This window comes from Spinacia oleracea, chromosome 4 (genome assembly GCF_020520425.1).
Source record: "Spinacia oleracea cultivar Varoflay chromosome 4, BTI_SOV_V1, whole genome shotgun sequence".
Classification (NCBI taxonomy): Eukaryota; Viridiplantae; Streptophyta; class Magnoliopsida; order Caryophyllales; family Amaranthaceae; genus Spinacia; species Spinacia oleracea.
Window position 1 is genome coordinate 10,373,776 of NC_079490.1, and position 24,024 is coordinate 10,397,799.

At 37.9% G+C, this 24,024-nt stretch overlaps 1 protein-coding gene and 1 long non-coding RNA gene across 2 annotated transcripts; one reads left to right on the forward strand and one right to left on the reverse strand.

Moving 5' to 3' along the window:
- Nucleotides 1-7,511: 7,511 nt before the first annotated feature.
- Nucleotides 7,512-9,633, reverse strand: LOC110802665 (uncharacterized). The gene is made up of 3 exons (XR_008918355.1): nt 9,147-9,633; nt 8,936-9,057; nt 7,512-8,501 (listed from the first exon to the last, which is right to left on the reverse strand). It is a non-coding gene; the product is annotated as an uncharacterized lncRNA (long non-coding RNA).
- A 10,249-nt stretch (nt 9,634-19,882) lies between these two features.
- On the forward strand, nt 19,883-22,536 carry LOC110802679 (uncharacterized). Its single transcript, XM_022008120.2, has 7 exons — nt 19,883-19,926; nt 20,080-20,847; nt 20,942-21,034; nt 21,127-21,810; nt 21,916-22,053; nt 22,159-22,242; nt 22,378-22,536. Exons 1-7 carry the CDS (start codon nt 19,885-19,887, stop codon nt 22,534-22,536), a joined length of 1,968 nt encoding a protein of 655 aa, XP_021863812.2. The 5' UTR covers nt 19,883-19,884.
- The last annotated feature ends 1,488 nt before the right edge of the window (nt 22,537-24,024 follow it).

The window sequence follows — 24,024 nt, forward strand, 5'->3', positions numbered from 1 at the left end:
GATGCATACTCTTTGTTGCGTGCCTTCCCTAGCTGCGCCCGAACCGAACAAGAACAAGTCTTTAGGACTCCAAGTGTCGTCCCTCCGTAGATAGTCCACAGCACGTCCGGATCCGCCTTAAGATTGACCAATTAGAATCGCCCTTAAGGTACTATTATTTTCGGCACTTTTAGGCAATTGTGTGACTGAATTTTTCTCTCAAAAACTCACTTTGAATACTTGAAAACTCGTTCTAAATATGTGACCCTAGGCACCTATTTATAGAGTTATGGAAAAGGATTTGGAATCCTATTAGGATACTAATTTATTTAATTATAATCCTACTAGGACTCTAATTAAATAAACTAAATCTTTTAGGATTAGATTTAATCATATGACGAATCCCGGTAGCCTTAGGATTCGAGTAACACACTTCGAGTAATACGCTAGCACCGCACGCAGGCCTTGCGGCCCACGCACAGCGCCAGCCCACTCGTCGCAGCCCCGCGCGCGCGCCCAAGCTTCGGCTGGGCCTGGCTTTTGCGCTGGGCCTGGTCGTATGCTTGGCGTGTGGTTGTTGCGCTTGGCTTGCTGGGCGATGGCCCGGCTTCGTGCTGGGCCTTCGTCTGGCAGGCCTCGTCCGATGCTAATTCGTACGATACGCTTCCGATTAAATTCTCGATTCCGGAATTCATTTCCGATACGAACAATATTTAATATTTCCGATTCCGGAATTAATTTCCGTTTCGAACAAATATTTAATATTTCCGTTTCCGGAATTATTTTCCGATTCCGATAATATTTCCGATTCTGACAATATTTCCGTTTCCGGCAATATTTCCGATTCCGGCAATATTTCCATTTCCGATAATATTTTCCGATACGTACCATGTTTCCGTTTCCGGCAACATCTACGACTTGGATAATATTTATATTTCCGATACGATCCATATTTCCGTTTCCGGCAATATCATCGTTTCCGGAGTATTCATTTCTTGCTTGTGACGATCTCAACTCCCACTGAAACCAAGATCCGTCGATTCCGAATATCCATAGATGGAGTATTTAATGCCATTAAATACTTGATCCGTTTACGTACTATTTGTGTGACCCTACGGGTTCAGTCAAGAGTAAGCTGTGGATTAATATCATTAATTCCACTTGAATTGAAGCGGCCTCTAGCTAGGCATTCAGCTCACTTGATCTCACTGAATTATTAACTTGTTAATTAATACTGAACCGCATTTATTAGACTTAACATAGAATGCATACTTGGACCAAGGGCATTATTTCCTTCAGTCTCCCACTTGTCCTTAGGGACAAGTGTGCATTTCCTAATTCCTTTGTCGCTCGATGCTTGCTCTTGAACATAAGGTAAGAGTTGTCATCCTTATTATGTCCAGAGGTGTTTCTCGGTTTCAGAGTTCAACTGATCAAATAAACAGATAATCATAGCCTATGATTCATCCGAGCACGGCCATGCATTTCACAGTTTCTAGCTCTCCGAGTGGCCTTGTACAACTTTTAAGCATCTCATCCCGATTTATGGGAGGACAATCCCAATCTTGCGATCTTGAGATTAGACTTCGTTTGATAGGTGATTACCTGAGCGTTGCCTTTATAACCTCCTTTTACGGTGCGACGGTTGGTCAACGTCAAAGCAACCAGTTCTCAAACAAGTAATCTCAAATCACTCAGGTATTGAGGATTTAGTGTCTAATAATTTTAATGAAATTTACTTATGACAGACTTTCATCTCTTACAGTAAAGTTTTATAGGTCTTGTCCGATACTAGTCTTCCCAAAGTAAGTATCTATGCAAATGATTATGACATTGCCATGTCCACATAGTTCAAGAAACAGAACTACTAGTCATCTTGCATTCTAATCGTCTAACGTTTTCTATGCGTCCAATTTTATAGAAAACTCCGACTAGGGACCATTTTCAACCTTTGACATTCAAGTTCACTTGATAGACATTTCTTAGTCACAGGACTGGTCCTGACAGTCTATCTTGAATATATCGTCAAATTGAAGGGACTCATCATTTAATAAACCACAAATTAAATGGAAAAATGAATTCTTTTCATTTATTGTGAATGATTAACCAATAATGTTTTACAAAGATTTAAACTCTAAAACTTTAAAACATTAAACAGAGACATCAAAGCCATTCTCCAATATGCTTGATTCCCATAGCTGCAGTGTGCGAGTTGTGCTTCGCCTGCGGCAGAGGTTTAGTCAATGGATCTGATATGTTGTCATCAGTTCCAATTTTATTTATCTCGACTTCTTTTCTTTCAACGAACTCTCGTAGAAGGTGAAATCTACGAAGTACATGCTTGACTCTCTGGTGGTGTCTAGGCTCCTTTGCCTGTGCAATAGCTCCGTTATTATCACAATACAGGGCTATTGGTCCTTTAATGGAGGGGACTACACCAAGTTCACCTATGAACTTCCTTAGCCATATAGCTTCCTTTGCTGCTTCATGTGCAGCAATGTACTCCGCTTCAGTTGTAGAATCCGCAATGGTGCTTTGCTTAGCACTTTTCCAGCTTACTGCTCCTCCGTTGAGGCAGAAGACAAACCCAGACTGTGATCTGAAATCATCTTTGTCGGTTTGGAAACTTGCGTCCGTATAGCCTTTAACAATTAATTCATCATCTCCACCATAGACCAGGAAGTCATCTTTGTGCCTTTTCAGGTACTTCAGAATATTCTTGGCAGCAGTCCAATGCGCCTCTCCTGGGTCTGACTGGTATCTGCTCGTAGCACTGAGTGCGTACGCAACATCCGGGCGTGTACATATCATAACATACATTATTGAACCAATCAATGATGCATATGGAATCCCATTCATTCGTCTACGCTCATCAAGTGTTTTTGGGCACTGATTCTTGCTTAGAGTCATTCCATGAGACATGGGTAGGTAGCCTCGCTTGGAGTCCGCCATCTTGAACCTATCAAGCACCTTATTGATATAAGTGCTTTGACTAAGTCCAATCATCCTTTTAGATCTATCTCTGTAAATCTTGATGCCCAATATGTACTGTGCTTCTCCTAGATCTTTCATCGAAAAACATTTCCCAAGCCAAACCTTGACAGAATTCAACATAGGAATGTGAATATGTCGTCGACATATAATACTAGGAAAGCAATTTTGCTCCCACTGACCTTCTTGTATACACAAGATTCGTCTGCGTTCTTGATGAAACCAAAGTCACTGACTGCTTCATCAAAACGTATATTCCAGCTCCTGGATGCCTGCTTCAATCCGTAGATTGACTTCTTTAGCTTGCATACCTTTTTAGCATTCTTTGGATCCTCAAAACCTTCAAGCTGTGTCATAAACACAGTTTCTGTTAAAACGCCGTTTAAGAAAGCAGTTTTTACATCCATCTGCCATATTTCGTAATCGTAATATGCAGCGATTGCTAACATTATCCGAATAGACTTTAACATTGCAACTGGTGAAAAGGTTTCATCGTAATCCACACCGTGGACTTGCCTGTAACCTTTTGCAACCAATCTAGCTTTGAAAACTTCAAGTTTCCCATCCTTGTCCTTTTTCAGTTTGAAAACCCATTTGCTTCCAATGGCTTGGTAGCCATCTGGCAAATCGACCAAATCCCATACTTGGTTTTCAGACATGGAGTCTAATTCAGATTGCATGGCTTCTTGCCATTGCTTGGAGCTAGGGCTCGTCATAACTTGTTTGTAAGTCGCAGGTTCATCACTTTCAAGTAATAGAACGTCATAGCTCTCGTTCGTCAAAATACCTAAGTACCTTTCCGGTTGAGATCTATATCTTTGCGATCTACCACTACTACAAAAATGGGCAAAGAGACCCTTTAGAAAAGACCCGTTGGTCGACGTAACGGGTCTCTTTAATTTAAGAGATCTAATATTATAGATAACGGCTCTCTTATGAGTTAAATGGCCCATTAAAATTAGAGGGGTGAAAAATAAAGGACCTGTTATCTGATTTAACGGGTCTCTAGCGTAAAAGGGGCCATTTAAATGCCGTGCAAAATAAAATAAAAGAAGCAATAAACCCTTTATTTACTTAACGGGTCTCTTATGTATCAAGGGACCCACCACTTCTCGTAAAAAATAATTGGAAAATAGCAAAAGAGCCGTCATTTAACATAACGGGTCTCTATTTTCATTCATTTCCTGGCGCCAAGACTTTCGCAAAACCCAATTTCACCCTAGGTTTTTCTTTTCCCTCTTTCTTCTTCCCTGGACATACAACCCCTAGGTTTTTTCTTTGCCTCTTTCTTCTTCCCTGGACATACAACCTAAGGCAACCATCGACGAATTCATTGACGAACTCACCACTACCAACGGCTAATCGGAGAACTAAGTTACGATTGGCGACTTCACTCCCACTGGCGACCTCGACACAATCGCTAGCAAACTACAAATTTAGGTTTTTGTTCTCATCAGTCTCTTCTTCTCTTTAATTATTTGTTTCAAATTTCTGAATTTCGTGTGGTTTTCGGTTTTGGAATTCGATTTGTAATTTCTGCTACAATTTAGGGTTTTTTTTTTCCTGAAATTGTTTTCCCCTCTGAATTTCTGAAATTTCAATTGATGCGATTTTGTGTTTAGATGTTCATGTAATAGCTTGTTTCAAATTTCTGAATTTCGAGTGGTTTTCGGTTTCAATTTGTAATTTCTGCTACAAGTTAGGTTTTTTTCCTGAAATTGTTTTTCCCCAAAAATTTGATATTTCAATTGTTGCGATTTGTAATTTTAATTTTGGGGTTCGGTTTTCCAGTTTCATGGGAAAGTGTTTCGCCATGGTTTGTTGGAATACTGTCTTTCTAGAGTTTCTTGGCATGAGTGAGACACTGAATATGTTTGATCTTTCAAAACCTCCACAACATATTTATGGTATCCAGATTTGGGTGTTTATGGGATGCGCCCAAGTATCAGACTCATCTTTTATTAAAATTTTCTTATTTTGTAGTTTGAAGTGTCAAGTATCAAGGCACACCTATGTTTGAGTATCATGTATCGAACAAGGGAACCCACTATTTTGCATCTAGATGGATACAAATCTGAGTAAATATATGATGTAGACACTGGAAATGTCGAGTCCAATAGTCTAGTAACATAACAGAAGATGGGCTTTGACTCCCCCTTTCCAAAATAGAACCCTCGTAGATTCGCACATCTTCTTGTCATCAAATTGTTTCAAAGTGATGCATACATAGCCACCCTCGACTCAACTGGATTTAATTGAATAATATTTAAGTGTAAAGGGTAAAGCTAATTTATTCTTGTCCATCCCCTTTCGTCATATTTTACTTAATGTTCTCTCTAATAACTCGTTGTTTTTGACTGAAAGTAGTTTTAGAGATGATAATGTTGTTGAAGTCCAGACCCCAGAGTGGTACTTTTGTTCCTGCTCACTATTAAGTAGATATTTTATTTTATTTTGCCTAGATATAAGTTATATCTTATTTTTGCTCACTTTGGTAAGTTCATAATTTGAAACATGTCATATTTGCCTCTTCACAGGTGTTTAATAGATACAATGGTGTGATTGATGGAGTCCAGTTCTCATCACATGACCCTGTAGGTGGCCTACTAGCTAGATCTACCTATTGATCCATCTGCTGGTATTCGTTGTGTAGAGGTATTGCTTGAAATTTTCCTATGCTTCTATGAGATGATTGGATCTTTATCACATCAATATCTTTCATTTGTATGAAGTGTTAAAACAATTCAAAAATTGTTTTATTTGTTCTTTTCTTGCTGATATATAATGGTATGTGCACAAGCTCCGCTACATCTGCTTGATATGTAGCTATACTTTCATATGTGGTTGTGTGTGTATAGTAAGCTGCTAAATTGCTTCTGTCAAGTTCTGAATCCGTGCTTCATTACTTTGAATGAATATTTTCAATCTTTCTCCATTTGACCAGTTAGTGAAAGGTTCTGAGATGTCCATTTATTTCTCCATTTAACCAGTTTAGTGAAAGGTTAATTGTGAGATTTATAGAATCATATCATTGAGAATACGAATCCAAAGATACTGCATCTGTACCACTAGTAATGGGCATATAAATAACCAGTTATTTAAAAAAGTAGTAGTAACTGACACAAATAATGCCTGTTACAATTCCAAATAGATTAATTTTCTCAGTTTCAGTTTTAAGCTTTTAGCAATTACAGTTCTGAATGAGTTTCAAGATATGTTAGGCATTCAGATACTCTCCCGATTTTCCTGATTGTTCTAATTGTTGGTTCAAATCCTTCATTTCTACAATTTTTTGTTGGTATTCGCTTTTAATATTTCGATGTTCATAGATAATTTTGATCATTTAGAAATTTAATTTGAACAACCGTGTCTGATCCTAAATTTCTTTCATGGTTAATTCTGTTATTGTTTGCCATAATTCTTGGAAATATGATATATGGAAGTAATCAAATCGGAGTATACTTTCTTTGTATTACAGTGGCAGTCTCGTAGTGGTACTATATTGTGTAGGTGTGCTATTAATATGAGGGAATGTGGGTGAGTGTGGGTGTATCAAGGTGTTTGAATGTGTTTGGGGATGATGAGGATCTTTTTGGCTGGATTACTATTGGCAGGGGGCTGAATTATGTTGTGCAGGTGAGTGTTCATTTAAGGGAGGGAGTGTGCAGGTAGTTCTTAGGTTGTCGGGCTTGTTGGTTTGGTTGTGTGTGTGTGGTAGGGTCGGATTATAGTTTAGTTTTTGAGCTACTAGTCTTATATAGGGTATATCTGGTTCAAGTCACAACTTTAGTTAAGTGTCAAGATTTTCAGCTGACATATAAACCATTTTCTTAGTTGAGCTTTGCCTAAACCAGTTGGTACGAGTAGGATTTCTTCTAGATCCAAGAATCGTGTTTTAAGCACCAAGCCAAATCCTTTGCTTGCTGAAAATTTATATCATTCATCCCCTCAAGTGCCGAACACGTATGAAAAGCTTGTACGAACTGAAATTTTGTCTGGGCCTATCATCCTAAGCTCAAAGTCTATATTGAAAGAAAGCACTAATAACAGACTGCCCCCACCTTTAACTGAGAGTATTTTAGCGCAGCAGCTTAAGCCTGAGATCGCATCAAGTAGCAAAAAAGTCAATTTACTATTCTTTTCTGGTCCTTTGACTAGCAAGCCCTTGTCAAAAGCCTTCAATATCAACTTGAGTTCCAGTATGTGAGGAGTTTTGTTCAATAGAAAATACCAGAGCCAATGTTAAGTGAACAATATTATTGTGCTACGAAGACCCAAGCAACTTAATTATAGAGGTTATACGGTCAGTCTTCTGAACTCTGCTCTGTATTTGTTTGGTGTTCGTTTACACTTATCTATCTGTAGTACATGCAACCTGTGTTACTGAGAGGCGATTTCATGTTTTCCAGAATATGAGGTTAGATATATTTTTTTCCATTCTTTTGGGTTATATTTGGTTAGTTTAAGGATATTGATTTCAAGATATGAAGCTTATAAACTCAGTTTGCTACCATCTCCTAATTTACAATGCCACACTAGAAATAGCAGTTAACTGCTACATAAAATCATTACTTGCAACTGGCATGACCTCAGTACATTAATTATAGAACAGTTATTAACATTATTAATTTATTATATTTACTTGTACAGAAGGAATAACGGGGCTTTTGTGATAGAGGGGATTGGATGGACTTTGTTGCCAATAGGTTGAGCAAAGGAGCCGAAGCTTTTGAAATGTGTATTGGTGGCAACATGAGCTCTCTATCAAACTTCCTTTTTTTTTTGTGTTCTTTTATCAGAAGGCATGTTTAAACGTGTCATAGATTAACTACAACATTTTTTCCGTATAAGCTCAGATTTTCTCCGTCAAAGTTCCTGATGGTAACACCTTTAGTTTGCTGCACCTTCTAGAAAGGTAGACATATATTGTGAATAGATGTATGCTTTGAGTGTATTGCACTAACTTGCCAGAAAACTGCTTTGATGGTTTCTTACTTTCTTTTAACTAATAATGTGTAATTCTGCTTCGAGACATCCAACTGATATTACTTGTTTTCTAAATTTAATTTCGTTGTTAATGCAGGTTTGTTTCTTGTTGAAGGTAAGGTGTAAGGGAAGTTCACATTTGGAAACCAGCCAAACAGTGTTGGAGGAGAACATATGCTTGTGCCCGCCACTACTACAAAAAAGGGCATAGAGTACTGTCGAAATACACTTTATAGGACGCTTCAGAGGCGTTCTTCAACTCAGCGCGCTATAAAGTTTATAAAACGGGTAAAAGAAGCGTTTTATATACCTAGTAATAAAGTACATTGATAAGAGATAAGCGTCATTTATTCCCTTCCTAAAATCAGAAAATGAGGAAGGAATATAAAACGGTTATCAAATTCGGGCGACGACCAACACGATCTGAAATCGGTCCGCAACATGTTGTGATTAGAGTTGCTCCAACTAGTGCCATAGTCACAATTAAGCCTTCCAAAGTTGGTGCACTCTGCAAGTTGAATTCTTTCTTGATATATAAAACAACCCTAAAGGAAACAAACCCACCAAAGTCTTTAGTAAACGAAATAATCAAGTTTAAACACAAATGGCAGATAACAATTGGAAACTAAGAAGTACTCGTCACTTTTTACGAAATCAAATAAAACAAGTGCAATCCATCGAGTTGATCACCAACATTGCAGCATCTCAATTTGGCAATCACCAATTTCCTAGGAAGTTATGCCTAGATCCTAATTTTCTATTGCTAATCTCAACTTCTCAAGGCCTAAAACATCAATTGAAACAAGTCTCAAACTCTCTTGACATTTGTCACATTCTTATTAATTAAGAGTAATCGACCAAACATATCAAAATTTGAAGCAGAAAGAGTATCAATTCAAAATCCAATCACTTCACCACAATATGTATGCAAAAATAGGATCTAATTGTACATAACTAACCCAAAAAATGTAAGTATTACCTTGCCAGGACGAGTTTCAACGAGCACACAAGCACTCGCAGCAGCAAAATTCATTCCTTGGGAATAATTCTTAGGGCCTGGTTGCATATACGTCCGCAAATGTGGCCAACCTGCAAATTGAGCTGCCCAAAAATAGAAAAAACATATAAGATGATGTAATTATGAAGAGTTAAATATAATTTTGCTGAAGTGATGATCGAATGCCATTTACCTAAGAAATCCGGGATGACAAGACCATCACAATACCTGCCAGAAGGCTTATTGAAGTAAGTCTGACCATAAGGCCAAAACTCAACACCATCTCCCTCGACGCTGGTGTACAAAGTCAACGAACAATCGCCCGAAAGCGCTAGATGAATTGGGGATTTTGATTAGAGAGAGAGGGAGAGGGAGAGGTAGAAGGAGAGGGGATCCAACGAACAGTAGTGCGGTACAGCGGCGGTGATCTGGTGGTGCAGCGGTGATCTGGTGGTGGTGCGTGATTATGGTCTAAGTTTTCCGGGAGATTGGATTCGGGGGTTTTGTTAGAAAGGTTTAGGTTTTGCACGATTATGGTTAAGTATTTGCAGAAGATAGAGTAGAATGTTTAGGTTTAGGTTTTACTGGAGGTTTTGGTTTGCGGGAGGTTTTTGATTTTACGGCTTGATTAATTTAGTCTGCTGCTGCATTAGTTTTTTTAATTTTTTTGAATGAGAATATAGTACGCCTCTATCAAAGATTTAAAACACAGCTCTATATGTTTTTTTTATTCATACTCCTACTACGATACACATGTATATATTAAATATAATTATTTTTTTATTTTTGTAAAAAATATGAAACGGTTAAGTGTCATAATCGTTCTCTATTCTTTTTCCAATAGAACTGATATTAGAGAAAACCGTACTCTATTATCCTATGAAACGCATAACACACTTAACCGTACTCTATTTAACGTTACTTATTCCAACTTTTGTAGTAGTGCGCATTGGCTAATAATTAGTATTGTCAATTTGTTGATGCTTGCCACAATTATGTAAACTTTTGAGCCTTATTTTATTTTGTTATTTTTATATTTTTGAAGATTACAATTGATGTAAAGTGGGAAATAATTTAGTGGGTAATTGTAAGAATTAGTTTGAAATTAAAAATTTGGTTAAATGCTGATTTTTTATGCCGAAAAATGGTCGTTTATGCTATTTTTTTTTTTAATAAAAGTTAATGAAAAGAGACCCGTTAGGTATAAAAAGGGCTCTCTCGAGTATAATAATAAAAAATAGTAAAATATTCTAAGAGACCCTCTATCTAACATATGGGGTCTGAATTTGTTAATTATAATAATATTAAAAAATTCAAAGAGACCCTTTATCTTACATATGGGGTCTGAGTTTGATGGAAAAAAATATTATTTAAAAATTCAAAGAGACCCCCTAGGTTAAATATTAGGTCTGAATATTTTTGCAAACATACCCCATATCTCTAATAAGGGGTCTCTTCTTCTTCTACATTATTTTTTACATGGTTAACGTAACATACCCCTTTTCTTAAATAACGGGTCTCTTGTTTTTAACAAACAGACCCCCTCTAGATGAGGGGTCTCTTTTATAAAGAGACCCCCCTATCTAGAGACCCCCTTAAATGGGGTCTCTTAGGCATTTTGAACGGGTCTCTTTGCCTATTTTTGTAGTAGTGTACGCGGGGTAACATTTCTAGATTGACCATGATTCTCACCAGATTCTTCTAAAGATCTCTGAGTTTCATCCTGAATGTCATCTTGAGCATTCTCTAGAGTTTGTGGTTCGACTCGAATTTCTTCGAGGTCTACTTTTCTCCCACTTGTCATTTTGGAAATGTGATCTTTCTCCAAAAAGACACCATCTCGAGCAACAAACACCTTGTTCTCAGATGTATTGTAGAAGTAATACCCCTTTGTTTCCTTTGGATAGCCCACAAGGATACATTTGTCAGATTTTGGATGAAGTTTGTCTGAAATTAATCGTTTGACGTATACTTCACATCCCCAAATCTTTAGAAAAGACACATTTGGAGGCTTTCCAAACCATAACTCATATGGAGTCTTTTCGACAGCTTTAGACGGAGCTCTATTTATAGTGAGTGCAGCTGTATTTAGTGCATGTCCCCAAGATTCTAATGGAAGTTTGGCCTGACCCATCATTGACCTGACCATGTCTAGCAAGGTTCTGTTCCTCCGTTCCGACACACCGTTCCATTGTGGTGTTCCAGGAGGAGTCAATTCTGATAGAATTCCACATTCTTTCAGATGGTCATCAAATCCATAGCTCAGATATTCACCGCCTCTATCAGACCACAGTGCCTTAATCTTCTTGCCTAATTGATTCTCTACTTCACTCTGAAATTCCTTGAATTTGTCAAAGGATTCAGACTTATGCTTCATTAGGTAGACATAACCATATCTACTGAAGTCATCAGTGAAAGTGATAAAGTAGCTGAAACCACCTCTAGCATTTGTACTCATTGGTCCACATACATCTGTATGGATTAAACCCAATAGTTCATTTGCTCTTTCTCCAACTTTAGAGAAAGGTTGCTTTGTCATTTTGCCAAGTAAACATGATTCGTATTTACCATAATCCTCTAAGTCAAATGGTTCTAGAATTCCTTCCTTTTGAAGTCTTTCTAAGCGTTTCAAGTTTATATGGCCTAATCGACAATGCCACAGATAGGTGAGATCTGAATCATCCTTTTTGGCCTTTTTGGTATTTATGTTATATACTTGTTTGTCGTGATCTAATAAATAAAGTCCATTGACTAATCTAGCAGATCCATAAAACATCTCTTTAAAATAAAACGAACAACTATTGTCTTTTATTAAAAAGGAAAATCCCTTAGCATCTAAGCAAGAAACTGAAATGATGTTTTTAGTAAGACTTGGAACATGGAAACATTCTTCCAGTTCCAAAACTAGCCCGGAGGGCAACGACAAATAGTAAGTTCCTACAGCTAACGCAGCAATCCGTGCTCCATTTCCCACTCGTAGGTCGACTTCACCCTTGCTTAATTTTCTACTTCTTCTTAGTCCCTGTGGATTGGAACATAAGTGTGAGCCACAACCTGTATCTAATACCCAAGAAGTTGAATTAGCAAGTATACAGTCTATAACGAAAATACCTGAAGATGGAACGACTGTTCCGTTCTTCTGATCTTCCTTTAGCTTTGGACATTCTCTTTTGTAATGGCCTATTCCATCACAATAAAGACAGCTTGATGTGGACTTGTCCTGCTTTGATTTAGCATTGCCCTTGGACTTTCCACCTTTCTTGAACGGTCTCCTTCTAGCCTTGAGTAAATCTTTGGCTTCACAGTCCAGTATTATTTCAGCCTTTCTGACAAGGTGAACAAATTCTGCAACTGTTTCTTCTCTTGGTTCACTTAGGTATAGTTGCTTGAAGCGACCAAACCCACTGTGTAGTGAATTGAGCAAGATAGAGACTGCCATCCTTTCGCTTATTGGTGTTCCTAGTAGACTTAGGCGATCAAAGTATGAACGCATAAGATCCACATGGAACCTCAGTGGGACGCCTACCCTCTGTTTAGTGCAAAGGAGCTGAACATGTGTTTCTTGGACCTCCATCCTATAACACCTGTTGGGAGAACTAACCTTTAGACCAGACATTGATTCAATCAACTCATGGACGTTCAGGTCCCTGTCCTCCGTGCTTCCACGACAGATATCCCTCAGATTCTTGATGAGCGTAAAAGGTTCATAGGCTACAAACCTTCTAGCCCAATTATCAGGGATATTGTTCAGCATGAGACTCATAACCTTTTTGAGATCCGCATCCCAGGCGTAAAATCTCTCAGGGGTCATGTCTCTGGCATAGTAGCTTGGCATGGGATGTGACAGTACATACTCAAGTCAATTGAGTTTGACTATTTCAACTAGCTTAGCTTCCCATTCAAGAAAATTTGCCAGGTTCAGCTTGACCATAAGCTCAGAACCTATGATGATGTTTTGATTGTTGTTTGCCATATTTAAAACTACAATTGAAAAGAATAAACAAATAAATAACCATTCACAGTTTCTCTTAATAAACTTAAATTCTAGCATACATGCATAATTCAATGTTTATTAAGCATTTTATTCAAGTTATGTGTTCCGGCAGGTGTGAATAAAAATGATTCCAAGATCCTAAAATCATTGAAGAACTAAGCACAGTTTGTCGACTTAATCCTAAAACATCTTAGGTAAGCAAAAGCCTTTTGCTAATAGTCTAGAAACTATTCTTGGTTGATAGGTACGTCTAAGAACTTATTAGGTAAACCTATCGATTTTGCCACGACATAAAAGGACTCCTTACTTATATCGTTGAGTTTCACCAAAACTAACATGTACTCACAATTATTTGTGTACCTTGCCCCTTTAGGACCAATAAGTAACACCTCGCTGAGCGAAAACTATTACTAGATTGATGTAAAGGATATCCAAGCAAGTGTATATTTTGGCATGGCACCTTTTAACTCAATTTTTAAGTTTGGAACTTAAGGCTCTTACTATGTTGGTTAGATTTTAAGTGAACTAAAATCCTTAATCATGCAACATAATCAAGCTTTTGATCTCATGCATTTTAAGACATATTTAAAAGCAATAAATAACTTAAAACATGCATAAGATAAATGTGATCTAGTATGGCCCGACTTCATCTTGAAGCTTTAACTCCAAAGTCCGTCTTGAAAATCTCCGTGGGAGGCACCATTTTCTTCAAATAGGATAAGCTATAATTAAAACTAATTACAACTATTTGATGGTACACAGACCATATTTGAATTGAAAAACAACTTTGGTACTTTAGACCAATTACATTCAAATTAATGGTACCCAGACCATATTTTCTATCCTATTTGGGCCATACTAGTCACTTCATAACCTGCAAAACAGTACATATACAATATATACCATTCACCCATTCATTATCATGAATGGCCCACATAGCTGTTTAGTAAAACACATTATGCATCACGTAAATATTTGCAGCAATTAATCAAGGGCACCAATAATCTACCAATTATTCAGTCCTTATTAATTCTAATCAAGTTGTTTTAACCTTAAGGATTTGTAGACCTAATGAAGAGTTTATGACTAAAAGGGCTCCCACTTAAACCAATAAATTCATATGCTTTACTAATTTTAAACATAAAAATGTATTTCTAGTCTAACCGGAAACATACAAATTTAATTAAAATTTAAAGCTCATATAAATTTATAATTGAATCCAAAAAGTTTAATTTAATTTCAGTCGTATTTAAATTAATTCATGATTTTAATTTTAGTAAAATAATTAGAATAAATAAAATTTATTATAATTACAATATTCAAAATTAAAATCCAAGAAAATAATTTAAATTATTAATTTTAAAATTAATTAAAATTACGTAAACTGAAAAATTTCAAATTAAAATTTCAAAACGATCTAATCGTAACGCAACAACCCCACGCAACGTACGCCCATGGGCCGCACGCACACATCCATCGCTGGCCATGTGCGCGCAGCCCATGCGCTGCGTCGCATAGCTGCTGCTGCTTTCCTTCGCAAGGCCTCATGCGAGCTGGTGCTCGCTGCGCGCGCGCGCCAGCGCTCGATGCACGCGAGCCATCGCTCGCTGCGCTCGCTCGCCAGCGCTCGCTGCGCGCGCTTGCCAGCGCTCGATCCTGCGAGCCATCGCTCGCTACGCGAGGCATCGACGCTGGGCGGAGCACTCGTGGCACGCGAGCTTGCGCTCGCTGCGCGCGAGGCTCCGCACGCTTTGCGCGAGGCAGTGCGCGCTGTGGCGCAGCTCGCTTGCTGACCACACGCGACTGCCGTGCCTTGCTTTCGCCCATGCCCATTCGTCCATTGCTCACAGCCCACGACACAAGGCAGGGCTGCTGCCTTGTGCTCGTGCACCATGGCCTTGCTCATTGCATTCGTGCCGCATGGGCGACGAGCTCCCTTGCTCGTCGTCACATGCCCGCACTATACAACACCCCTTAAGGGTAACACGTAGCGTCCATTGCTCTGTGCGTGCAAGTTATATGAGCGAATCGCATAAAATTTAAAAATTTTATATTTAAAATTAATGACAAATTAATAAATAATATTAATTTCATAATTTTAGGGCGAAAAAATCGAAAATTTATTATTCAATTGATTTCCGATTAACATGGATTCAAGTCTAGGTCATAAAAATTTAAAATTTATTATAAATTTACAATTTTTATGGTGGTTTTTAATCATAGGTCTCTAATTAAATTATAATTAATTATGAAAATCAAATTAATTCTAAATTATTCTAATTTTCAACAAATTAATCATAATTACAAATTAGATTGCATAATTAACAAGGCTAGGCATTCAAACTTGTTAAACATATACAGTAGGTCAATCAAAAATTCAAGATTTATCAACAAGAATCGCAAATATTTAATTTAACATCTTAAATTTACGAAATTTTGCATTCGAAAAACTAAAACCTCCGAAAAGTCATAGTTAGGCTTCGAATTTGAGAATTCTGGGTTCGGCAGAAAAATACTGTTTTTGTCAAAATTTTAGAATGCCTTTTACATGCGGAATTGACACAAAAATCACTCGATTTGGATGAGTAACGAAGAAACTGCCGAAAACTGCGTACGTATAATTAAATAAACGCAATTTGCAATTAATTAACAATTACGAAAATTAATCACCCCTTTTAATTTTTGCAAATTTGTAATATTTAACCATGTTCATGCAATTTAGATTATGAAAATAATAAGAGGCTCGTGATACCACTGTTAGGTTATGATACATATGACAATTCATAAATCATGCGGAAAAACCATAAAGCCAGGAAAACATATTATTTACACATAATCATTTAGCATAGATTAGATGCATACTCTTTGTTGCGTGCCTTCCCTAGCTGCGCCCGAACCGAACAAGAACAAGTCTTTAGGACTCCAAGTGTCGTCCCTCCGTAGATAGTCCACAGCACGTCCGGATCCGCCTTAAGATTGACCAACTAGAATCGCCCTTAAGATACAATTATTTTCGGCACTTTTAGGCAATTGTGTGACTGAATTTTTCTCTCAAAAACTCACTTTGAATACTTGAAAACTCGTTCTAAATATGTGACCCTAGGCACCTATTTATAGAGTTATGGAAAAGGATTTGGAATCCTATTAGGATACTAATTTATTTAATTATAATCCTACTAGGACTCTAATTAAATAAACTAAATCTTTTAGGATTAGATTTAATCATATGACGAATCCCGGTAGCCTTAGGATTCGAGTAACACACTTCGAGTAATACGCTAGCCCCGCACGCAGGCCTTGCGGCCCACGCACAGCGCCAGCCCACTCGTCGCAGCCCCGCGCGCGCGCCCAAGCTTCGGCTGGGCCTGGCTTTTGCGCTGGGCCTGGTCGTATGCTTGGCGTGTGGTTGTTGCGCTTGGCTTGCTGGGCGATGGCCCGGCTTCGTGCTGGGCCTTCGTCTGGCAGGCCTCGTCCGATGCTAATTCGTACGATACGCTTCCGATTAAATTCTCGATTCCGGAATTCATTTCCGATACGAACAATATTTAATATTTCCGATTCCAGAATTAATTTCCGTTTCGAACAAATATTTAATATTTCCGTTTCTGGAATTATTTTCCGATTCCGATAATATTTCCGATTCTGACAATATTTCCGTTTCCGGCAATATTTCTGATTCCGGCAATATTTCCATTTCCGATAATATTTTCCGATACGTACCATGTTTCCGTTTCCGGCAACATCTACGACTTGGATAATATTTATATTTCCGATACGATCCATATTTCCGTTTCCGGCAATATCAACGTTTCCGGAGTATTCATTTCTTGCCTGTGACGATCTCAGCTCCCACTGAAACCAAGATCCGTGATTCCGAATATCCATAGATGGAGTATTTAATGCCATTAAATACTTGATCCGTTTACGTACTATTTGTGTGACCCTACGGGTTCAGTCAAGAGTAAGCTGTGGATTAATATCATTAATTCCACTTGAACTGAAGCGGCCTCTAGCTAGGCATTCAGCTCACTTGATCTCACTGAATTATTAACTTGTTAATTAATACTGAACCGCATTTATTAGACTTAACATAGAATGCATACTTGGACCAAGGGCATTTTCCTTCACCCACATGTCTTTCTTCAATTGAAAGAGAAGAGGAGCACTTGTTTGCCCATGTCTTTCAACAATTTCTTCCCATAACCTCTTAGTCGATTGCATAGTCACAAGGCTGCTTGCAATCATAGGCTTCATGGTGGCCAACAACCATGACCTCACCATGTAATCCCATCTAGTCCATTTCTGAATTTCATCAGCACCTTCAGAAGGTTTAGGATGCTTCCCTTCTAAGAACCCCAGTTTGTTCTTAGCACCAAGAGCAATTCTGATGCTTCTGTTCCAATTCAGAAAATTCTTTCCATCAAACAGGATGCTTCCCAGTGGTGTTGCATCACTCTCATTTACTGCAATAAAGAGAGGATATTTGTAAGGATTCAGATTGTTTGTTGAGGAAGAACTTGTTTCAACCATTTTGTTTCTGTTTCGAAAGCTTTGATTTTTCTTGTTGGTTTGTTATTTCAGAACAGCAAACTCTCAAAATCTTTAAGATTTAAGAACGTTTAAACCTGCTCTGATACCATAAAGAAAGATTCAAAGAGTTTTGCTGCTGTAATGCAGTGGTTTCTTCACCAGGAATTCTGGTGTTTTCAATGTATTGTGTTTCTGTGTTTTTTTGAGGTCTCAACGGCACAAAAGGCCTGCCTTCCCCTTATATACAAAGGTCTATGCACAACCCTAAATTACATGTGTACAAGAAGCCAAAACAAAGCCGGCAAAATCCACCTAGGATCACTACTAACAAACTACCTAGGAAGAGTAAAAGAACAAATCAGAAAACATAAGCATGTAACTATCCTAGGTGTAGAATTTACTATAAAAGGCATGATATTCTCAATATAATCTCCATACCTTCTACAATTCATGCGTGCTTTTTGGACCCATTCTTTCTTTTCTATAAACAATTAAATATCATTAAGCCTATCAATAAACTAACATACGTATAACATATGTTCTATATTTCTAACTATATATACATTATATTTTATTTGAAATGTATATTTTCCAAGAGTAAGATGTGTGTCATACGGTCGCACTCGCATATTTGCAAAATTTCAACTATTCTCACCTAAATAATTGCACATAGTACCGTACATCGTTTTCCTAGGACCATAAATCCCATTAATCGGTGGAACATTACTTGATAATAGCTGTTTTTAATTTCGTATTAGAAAAAGTAAGGCATGATCGAGGGCCTTTTATATTACGTTACCCTCATGCAGTCGTGCTCATCAACACAACATAATGAGTCAAAGCCACACGTGTGGTCGTGGCCGCTGATATATGTAACTTTGATTATTAATCGATTTCTTATCTAACTAATTCTAGTTGAACTCACTAACTTAGTAACTTGTACGGAATAAATTGGCTTTGGCACAGAGAGTAATACAACCTTCAATAAGTACACTCAGCAAATGAAATTACTATGTATATAGTTAGATATGTGCGACATAAGCTACAAGCCTACAAAGTTCATGTTATAAGAAAGGCATGGCACAACAAGCTTAATCATTTGTATCATTCAGTACATCTAACAATATAGTATTCCATATACGTCACACCGGGAAACGAGGGTTTCTGAGACTCTACCAGCTAGAGTCTTTGAAGACTATACCAAGGGTATAAAGGTAAATGCAAGGGGATGAAGTTGTTTGGCCCACTTTTAATTTTTTTCTCCTTTTATTTCTCATTCTCTCTCTAAAAATCTGGTCCAAAATTCAAAATTCAAAAAATATAATTTGTTTTCCTTTTAATTATTTTGGGGAAATATTGTTGGCAACTGTAAATTGTAATAACTGATGTAATTAAATTTTAACACCCAACTTTTCACTCTCTCCCCTAAAAACTTACCTGGGAAGCTTCAGTTCTTCAGTTGCCATTTCGTCTCCCGCTCGTTTCTTCTCCCTCCAAATTCGGAATCATCAATCGATTAACCGCCTCCCATTCTACAACTTCCCCACAAACGTAAAACCGCCGCACTTCTTAACTGCCGTCCCGTACTATATAATTGATAGGAGGTTGAAGTTTTTTCTTGCGAGAGGAAGTTGGTGAATTGCAAAATCTCAGGTAAAGAGTTAATCTTTATTGAAGAATATTGTATAGGTATTTTGTTAGAACTTTCTGTTGTTATAATCTAGGGTTCATTTCGATTTTGGGTAAAAATCTGATTTTTTAACAATAATATAATTAGGGTTTATAATTCTGGATTTGGTATGATTTTTATGCAATTCTGATATAAGTTGGTGATTATTATGCAAGTTGTATGATTTCTGGAATATAGAAAGTGTTGATTTTTTAGTTTAGCATGCAATTTTACATTGTAGTTGGAAATGACTTTGTACTCTGTACTAAATAATCTTCATCTGATTCAAGTTAGAAATGAATTTGTAGTCATAAATCTTTATCTGAATTATAGTTATAATACGTATTAATTAGATGTTTTTGAGTGGGTTCTGTTCTAATAAATTTGATTAATAATCCCGAGGTACAAAAATTGTTCTTTAATTGTCATTTTGATTTCTGCTTATGTTGGTCAAAATGTTCTTAAAATATGTTAATGTTTGTGTATTTTGTCATGAATATCTCAAAACATGGTTACTCGTTTATTGAATTGTTATATAAATTGGCCAAACGTAGGGTTTTGTTCCTCAAATATTGCTTATATTTGTTATGTTTTGGTTATTTGTTCATCTGTTGCTTCTTTTTCAGTGTCGTATTTGTTTGGTAATGCCTAGCTGTTCTGAAAGTTCAAAATCCTGAAGTAATTGTTAGTTTGTTATTCAGTTTCTTATTCACTTTGTTGGCCCCTTGTAATTTCAGGATGGTCTTCAAAAAGGGTCACACCGGATCAAATAAGCAATGGGTGAGTGTTGTTAAGTGTTGTTTATATAATTTTATGATAGCTATATAATATTTTGGTTGGTATTACTTAATATTGTATATGTCTTTTCATTAAATAATCATGAATATGTTTGTGCATTACATAATCATGGAATTTGTTTTCGTATATTAGCAGAAATTTGCAATGAATGAAGTTTTTAAGGATAAACCTCCCCAGGTACCCGGCACTAGTAACCGTAAGAAGTATATGGAACCGGAAATTGATGAAGATGATGAAGAGTACGAGGGAGATCTCGTTGGATCAGGGGATGATAGTGAAGATACACCATATGAAGAGGAGGGTGAGGAATTAGAGGACGAAGAAGAAGACGACGAAGAGTATGTAGATGAGGATGAGGATGAGGGGGGAAATGATGTTGGTGTAAAGTGTAAGTTGAAAAATCAGGGCAGGAAAACGGGTAATGCTAAAGGAAGGCGTCCTGTTGTTGTAGAGGAGGATGATGAGTTTTATGATGAGCTTGAAGTTGATGCTCGTGCTAAGTTGAAGATGAAAGAGCGCAGTAGGAAGTATGCTAAGAGTAGGCGTTTAGCTAATGATGTAGAGGATGAAGGAAATGATGATGAAGAGGATGACGAGGAAGATGGAGAAGCTGATGTCCGTAGAGTGGGGAAGAAGCATCCGAAGCATGTAGGCCAAAATGTTAGGCGGGGTTATCCAGAAGATGAACAACATGGGTTGAGGAAGAAACATTTGAAGGTGATTAGGAAAAGGCGTCGTGGGGATACTGATGACGAGGAAGAACAGGGGAAGCCTGTGAAGAAGAAGTTGTTGCTGAAGAAAAAGGTTGGTAAGAGTGTTGATAAAGAGCGTAGAAAAGGAAAGTCTCCTCTTAAAGATAAGGGAATGACTAGGAGAGGCAAGAATAGTAGAGTGTTTCTGCGGGTATGATTGACATCTATACCGTTATTTTAATATGTATTCATTAAATTAGTATCAACTAGTTGTTTAATAATATGTTGTTGTACCCTCTGATCAGGTTCCAATCCCTCAACATCCAATGTCTAGGGGTGAATATGCCAAGTGTCATGATGTTGTAGTTGCTACCCAAAGGGCTAATTGCGATCGCAAGGTATATAGTAATTTAATTCTTGAGATTATGATTATGTGATTGTGTAGCAGATATTATGTTAGGTTCTGACTTACTTAATGGCATGTTGGTAGCAACCGAGTGTTATATGCCGCACTGATGCTTTCTCAAAGATCATTGCTGGATTTGATGACTCTAGAAGAGCCTGTGTGCAAAAAATGGGGTTTGGAGGATTGTTGGAGTTGAAAATATCCAAGCTTCTGAGGCAGCTTTGTTATTGGTTGATGACCAGATTGGACGGAGTCAACAGTTATCTGGTAGGTGGTGACGGGCATGTGTTGCCGATCACACCTGGCCATTGGGAAGATGTGTTTGGTTTGAGGAACAGCGGGCTTCCCGTCTCTGAAAAGGATTCTGATTTGCCGCCTGGAAAAGCTCTAGCGTATGCAGTGAAGTATGGTGAGAAAAACCCTGCAAACAACAAGACCACAGTACTGATATCCAACGCAACTCGCGTGTTGTTAGGTCCCTTGGACAAGCTCGGCAACTTAGTGCCGCTCGCAAATCAACGTCAAAGGACTGAGTTCATGGAGAACTTCATGATTGTGCTAATGGGACAGATTCTTTGTCCTTCTACTGATGGTGCAAACATGTCGACGAAACTGCTAGGTGTTGTATGTGTTGCAAAGGACGCAGATCAGTATAACTGGTGTGAGTTTTGTCACAAATGGCTGCTAGACTACGCGATCACATGCCAGCGGAAGCTAGAAGTTCAGGGTTATGCGGCTGGGACTGGTGGTTGTGTTTTGTTTTTGTTGGTGAGTGCTCTCCTGAAATTGACATTTAATAAGTATGTTCATTATAAGTGTTGTATGTTGTAGTCCTTTTCTGGCATGTTTTAATTAGTTATCCATTTCTGGCAGGTATTTTATCTAGACCGTTTATGTCGGCTTCCTGTCCGTTGGGACGAGTTCCCCAGACTAAAAGTCTGGACTGAGGAGGAAGTGGAGAAGGTGAAACTTCAAGATAGGAAGCCTACTGAAGACTATGGGAGGTTATCGGTGTGTATTCTCCTGTGATCAATATATGTGGTGTTTGTTGCTTTAAATATGACATTGTTATTAGTACTTCTTAAATATATTCTTGGTTTTATTTAATTTCAACAGACGGTTGATGTTGTTTACCGGGAGCCCCATCCTCTATTTGGAAGAGAAGAAAGAAGGCCGTTGGCAGAAGAGGTTGCTGATCTGGTATGAGTTGCAGTAGTTTGATATCAATTTTTCTGTTTTTGGTATTAAACACATTCTATATGCTGTTGTTTGGAAGGACGATATACAAGTGTAGCTTTAGAAAGCTTATAATAATACCTTGGGAGGATTCTGTAGTCCAATGACAATGAAAGAATGGTGATTCTTTCATTTAAGGACTGCTTAATCCCCCAAAGTATTATTGTGAAGTCTTTAAAAGCAGATGAAAGACTTATGAGTGTCATGGTGGTTAAGAAATTTGGTACACCGGACTGTGTACCAAATAATAGAAACTAGAATATATTTGTAAATACTGAACGTGTACCTATAGACACCTACTTTTGTCCCCATTCCCGCAAGGGAAAGGTTCGATGATGAAAGCATAAAAACTCCACTTGACAACGCATCTCCTATATAATAAACGAATCTCGATTCCCTATTTCATTTCACCTGAAACCTGCTATTTATGGAAACCTGCTAAAAATAGTAACTGCCGTAAAAGGTAGCGTCTAAAAGTGGCAAATCATAAAAGATAGAAACCTGTCAGAATTAGGTGTGGCACTCCAACATAAATCCTAAATGAGATAGAAAACTGCGAGAATCCTATTCCTAATAGGATTCGGAAATAAGAGTTACGTATTAATTAAAATCCTAACGAGCCTAGAGTTCGTAACGGGCCCAGACGCATTCCGTCATAAAATTGATACGCGCTAAAAGACTCGAATTAATCTCAAACTCTACGGATTTTAGGAATCCGAATCTGACTAAACAAAACTGCCAGACCCTATTTTCAACGCCAAGCCCTGGGCGCCGAAAATTCCAGCGCCCAGAGCTGGGCGCCGAAAGTACCTGGGACGGATTCTTTTCCTAATCCGTTTCGTATTCAAAATCCTGAAAAACTATCTTTCTACGCCACTTTTTCCTATAAATAGACCCCTAAGTTCGACGTGAAAAAGACACACAACAACACATAATATATTCTGAGTATTGACTCTAAACCCCTTAGCCTAAGCCTCTCGCTGCGAAACTGTTCACGCGTTCTGTCGCAATCGATCCATAAATCGAACAGAACGTATCCCGTCCCATAATCGAGATTCGTTAAATAAAAAGGAGAAATAGCAAAGTCAAAGTGGTTAGTTTTCTGAGAACCGTGACGCACCTCTCAAGGGTGCGTCGTAATGTGTCCCTTTTCGATGATTTAACCGCTTTCCTCGCCCTTTTTATGAACTGTTAAACTAACCTAATTTGAATGTTCTATCACGCCTAACAAATATAATATTTTTGGGAAATCGGATTATCATGCTAGGTCCCTTAATGTTATTTAAATCAGATAATCACGATCGAATTAGTATTATATGTTGCATATTGCTAAAATCAATTCAGATTAGTTCAATAGTTAACGCATGTCCCTTCAATTATTTATGCTGAACTAGTAAGGATATCCTGCCTCTGGAGTTATCGACGAGCGAATTACTCCTCTCGGTAGTTACAGTCCCCCGAACCCTCAATCTCTACCTTGCGGGTGTATATTGAGAGATCCCCATACCATGGATCACAAGGGAACCTACGGCCGTCGTGGCCAAACATAATTGCACTCCCTTTATGTCACGATAACCGGGTTTTGTCAGTTTTTCTCATTGTCGTTAAAAACTGAATGGCGACTCCTATATTACTAGTCAATTGGGTGTATACTCACAGGAAATCCAATTACACTTGATTGAATAAAAAGAATCGTCACACCCACGAGGGACAAGGTCACGCATTAGCCTCGCGCTTTTTCGACCC